We start from the raw sequence: 3,623 nt of genomic DNA, 5'->3' as shown, positions 1-3,623 counted from the left end.
CTTATGTATACATATGTGCGAATTAAACAACAATGGATTGAAGGACATCTTGATGACTTTGCACAATGTAAAGTTGAAACATGATACACTGAAATAGACACATTATCATTCTAATACCTTTTGAGAAAATCAGCTGTAATTCCGTAACGAAACTACTGGATTACAAGAAAAGTATTTCATAAATGTTGATTACATAACACTGAATATACAAACGATTTCGAAATTTTCTAGATTTCCGGTCATAAATTTGCTAAAGTTTATAAACTTGAAAAAAAATTTCGTTTTTTCGATTTGCGTAAGTTAATTCTCGTGAATAAGAAAACACACGTGATTCAACAATTCTTACGAAAATTCACAAGAGTGGGTAATTCAGTTTCCATTTTATGCTTTCATTATAAAAGAACCGATTTTACATTTAATCCTTGAAGTTTAACTATAAAATTTAAAAGGCTTCAAAATGTGGCTAAATTTTGAGGCTCGCAAAATTTACAGGAGGCGCTTCTCGAAACTTTATGTTCACAAAACCTTTCAAAATGAATCATTCGCGTTAGTTCATGTTCGTGAAACGGCAAAAATTTGCGAATCTTCCTATTTGTGAAATATTCTTAATTTAAAGTAATTACTGTGGCAAGCAAACTAACTCAATTAAGTATTCTGAAACGTGTTTTTATTTTAACACGCTGCGACAGTTCACGGGGGCATTCAAAATTATCTCATAATCTCATAATAATATAAGTACATACATTTCCTTGTCTGCTCCCTAAATGAATATAAAAAATATAACTTAGAAGTTTTGTTTTACAATATCGTTTTTGGCTATGTTTCACTTTTTAAGTTCTTTCTATTTCTGCAATAGAAGCGGAGTTTGTGTTATAATTTATAGTTCATACTGTAGTATCACTTTGGTCGTATTATGAGTAAGGCAATAGATAACAATACCATTAGCCTGCACTGCTACAAATCTTCCAAATTTATCAGGATTTTAAAATCTTTTTAAAACCTCAAGTTCGTACTTCAAACTTTGATTTTCTGTCATTACCTTTTGAGCGCATATTTTCAAGCGGAAATTATCGTTTTTTAAATTATCAACAATCTTCAAAATCTCAATTTCTTTTTTGCGTCTATCCTCTCTCGACTTTCTTGCCGCCATATTATTCTTCCTTCTTCGTTCCCAGTACTCTTTCGTCTTTTTATCATCCGGGACAAAATTTCGCGGGTTTTTTCTTCTCTCGAGGGGTTTTGGATCATACTTGTATGTTTTCTCCTCTTTTGCGCTCGTATCATTATTATCCCAAAGATTTTTAATCGGAGTCCCATCGGCTTTATAAAATCGCGACAAAATGCTTTTTTTCTTGCAGTCAGTTGATGTGTTGGTATACGGTGTCAATACGTCAATATCGTTGTCGTCGTCTTCATCGTCTTTTGAATTCTTGCTGTACAAGCATATTGAAGGATCGTGCTGAGTTTCAACACATGTGGACACCTTTTGGGTTACGCTTCCAGCTCCCAGCTTTTCTATACCAAACACGTACGTCTCTTTGTCAACTAATTTATCGAGTATATCTTTTAAAAATTCGGTAGAGGTTTCAAAATATTTTGAACTCAAGCCAGGTATCGAATCAAGTGAAACGTCATTGTGAGATGGCATCTGCGTGAAACCTGACTGGTATGGAAAGTTGGATTCCGAGCCATACGGATAATGCGGAAAGGTTTCTAGAGAAAACAACAAATAACCTGTCAATCATAGGTTTTTTTGTAGCTAGTATTATTATCTGTCATAACGTTGTTAACTTAAACTGATTTCCTTTTTGTTATGTAATTTTAGTTACCTGACGTGCGACCTATAATTTTTCGATAAAAGGGTTTATAATGAATAGTTAATTTCTCCTTTGAGAGGTCACTTCTTTATTTTATAACATTGAGAAGCTGCAATTAAAAGCGTGTTCCATTGAAGATAATGTTTCAGTTTGTCTCTCCAACAGTCATATATTATTGTTGGAAGTTTATCATTAGTTAAGTAGGCGACGAAAACTCTACGAAAATATTGCCTACTTAACTACCATCTTAAAAAGACATCTTAAAGTTATCCAAACTGCAAGAAGATAAATAGTGCTGAAGTGTGAGCAGATAATATTTTCTTGAAACTGATATACGTTTTGCACTAACCAAAGATATCGTTTTAGTTGCCTCTAGTCTGAAACATCATTACCGAAAATGACAGTAGCACACAAAACAAGAAGAAATGGAAAGCGAAACAGATAAATAAATAAACTGAATTAACATTATATAAAAAATGCAAATCCATGTCAAGATAAAGTAAATAACGTAATAACAGCTATAAGAAACTAAAGCGAAACAAGGAAAAAAGAGATAACGCGAAAAAAAATCAAAGATAAGCAAAAAAAAGAAGTAAAATAAAAGAAGTTTTAAAAATCTCATCTTTTTTTCTTTTCCACTAGATAATAACAATTCAATCTCATTTATTTCTTTCCTAAGATGAATCTCTTTCAAGAGAAAGATGTTTTTCGGCCTTTTATAACTACATAATTGGTGGCTAACGTTTTTACTGACTACATTATTTGATTAAATTAAGGATTAATTATCCTTCCTTATCAATAACGCAAGATAGCGTGAGGTGAGAAATCTCTACTGCTAGATTAAACTTTGACCACATGCATTTTAGAGATCTTAACGACGTCCGGAAAACCTAAATTTTAAAGGTATTGGACCAAATGAGTGGCTCACAATATCCTTTAAACTTGCTCAATTAAGTCTTTCTGCAGATCTTATTTTTATAACTTGGACAGTCTGCCTCTAAGTAAGATAAAATGAAACAATGAAAAGGGAACAAAATTAAGTACCACTAGGCGAGAGAAGACAGACAAGAAGAAAACGATTCGCACAAAAATCAAATAGAAAAAGGCAGAAACATTAACAAGACTAACCAAACAAGAAAAAAAAAGGAAGCGGTAATATAACAGAAAGAACAAAATCGAAAGTAACTACATAAGTTGCTTTCTTAGTGTCCGCCAAATTTTTAAATGATATCAGCAAATTAGTTCTAACCATTCATTGCCTTACAAATAAAGGCCACCAACAGGAACAAGAGGAAAAAGTAGCAAAACGCTGCAAAAGGTACGTAAACTTAAATCCGCTGCCAGCAGAAAAACAACGACTACACAATAACATTCAAGGAGCTGACATCAGTAAAGGGAACAAGAATGTAACAACTGGATTCGTTTGAATGTATTTTTATCTGGTGGTACAAAATGATCTAAATATGTTGCAAAATCCAACGAGGCACATAACACAGCAAAGTGAATAAAATTCTTCCTGAAGTTTAATTTAGTGTCAACACTATGAACAATGACATGTACTGGTTCACATAAACATTGTGACTAACATTCTAACAAACCGAAATGGATGTAGTGTAAGCTGTGCTAGAAAAATATTCGCCCTAAGATTATAATTCTGTGTGAGTCTGTGAGAATATTTAGGCATAAGCTCGGCAAAAGTAAATATAGAGTAATATTATTGTATTAATTGGTTCATTACTTACGATTATTTGCTGCATAATCATTCCAATACAGAGACTTTTGTGCAAGCATGTTTTGAAATAACAT

General features: G+C 32.6%; 1 protein-coding gene across 1 annotated transcript; it reads right to left on the bottom strand.

The window, feature by feature from the left end:
* Positions 1-277: 277 nt before the first annotated feature.
* Positions 278-3,623, bottom strand: LOC130613542 (transcription factor VBP-like). The gene is made up of 6 exons (XM_057434872.1): positions 3,560-3,623; positions 3,416-3,440; positions 3,232-3,357; positions 2,094-2,194; positions 1,830-1,841; positions 278-1,713 (listed from the first exon to the last, which is right to left on the bottom strand). Exons 1-6 carry the CDS (start codon positions 3,621-3,623, stop codon positions 983-985), a joined length of 1,059 nt encoding a protein of 352 aa, XP_057290855.1. The 3' UTR covers positions 278-982.

The sequence above is a fragment of the Hydractinia symbiolongicarpus genome, chromosome 11 (assembly GCF_029227915.1).
Source record: "Hydractinia symbiolongicarpus strain clone_291-10 chromosome 11, HSymV2.1, whole genome shotgun sequence".
NCBI classification, from domain to species: domain Eukaryota; kingdom Metazoa; phylum Cnidaria; class Hydrozoa; order Anthoathecata; family Hydractiniidae; genus Hydractinia; species Hydractinia symbiolongicarpus.
The sequence above is the reverse complement of the archived record's forward strand: the minus strand, read 5'-3'. Positions and strand labels throughout refer to the sequence as shown.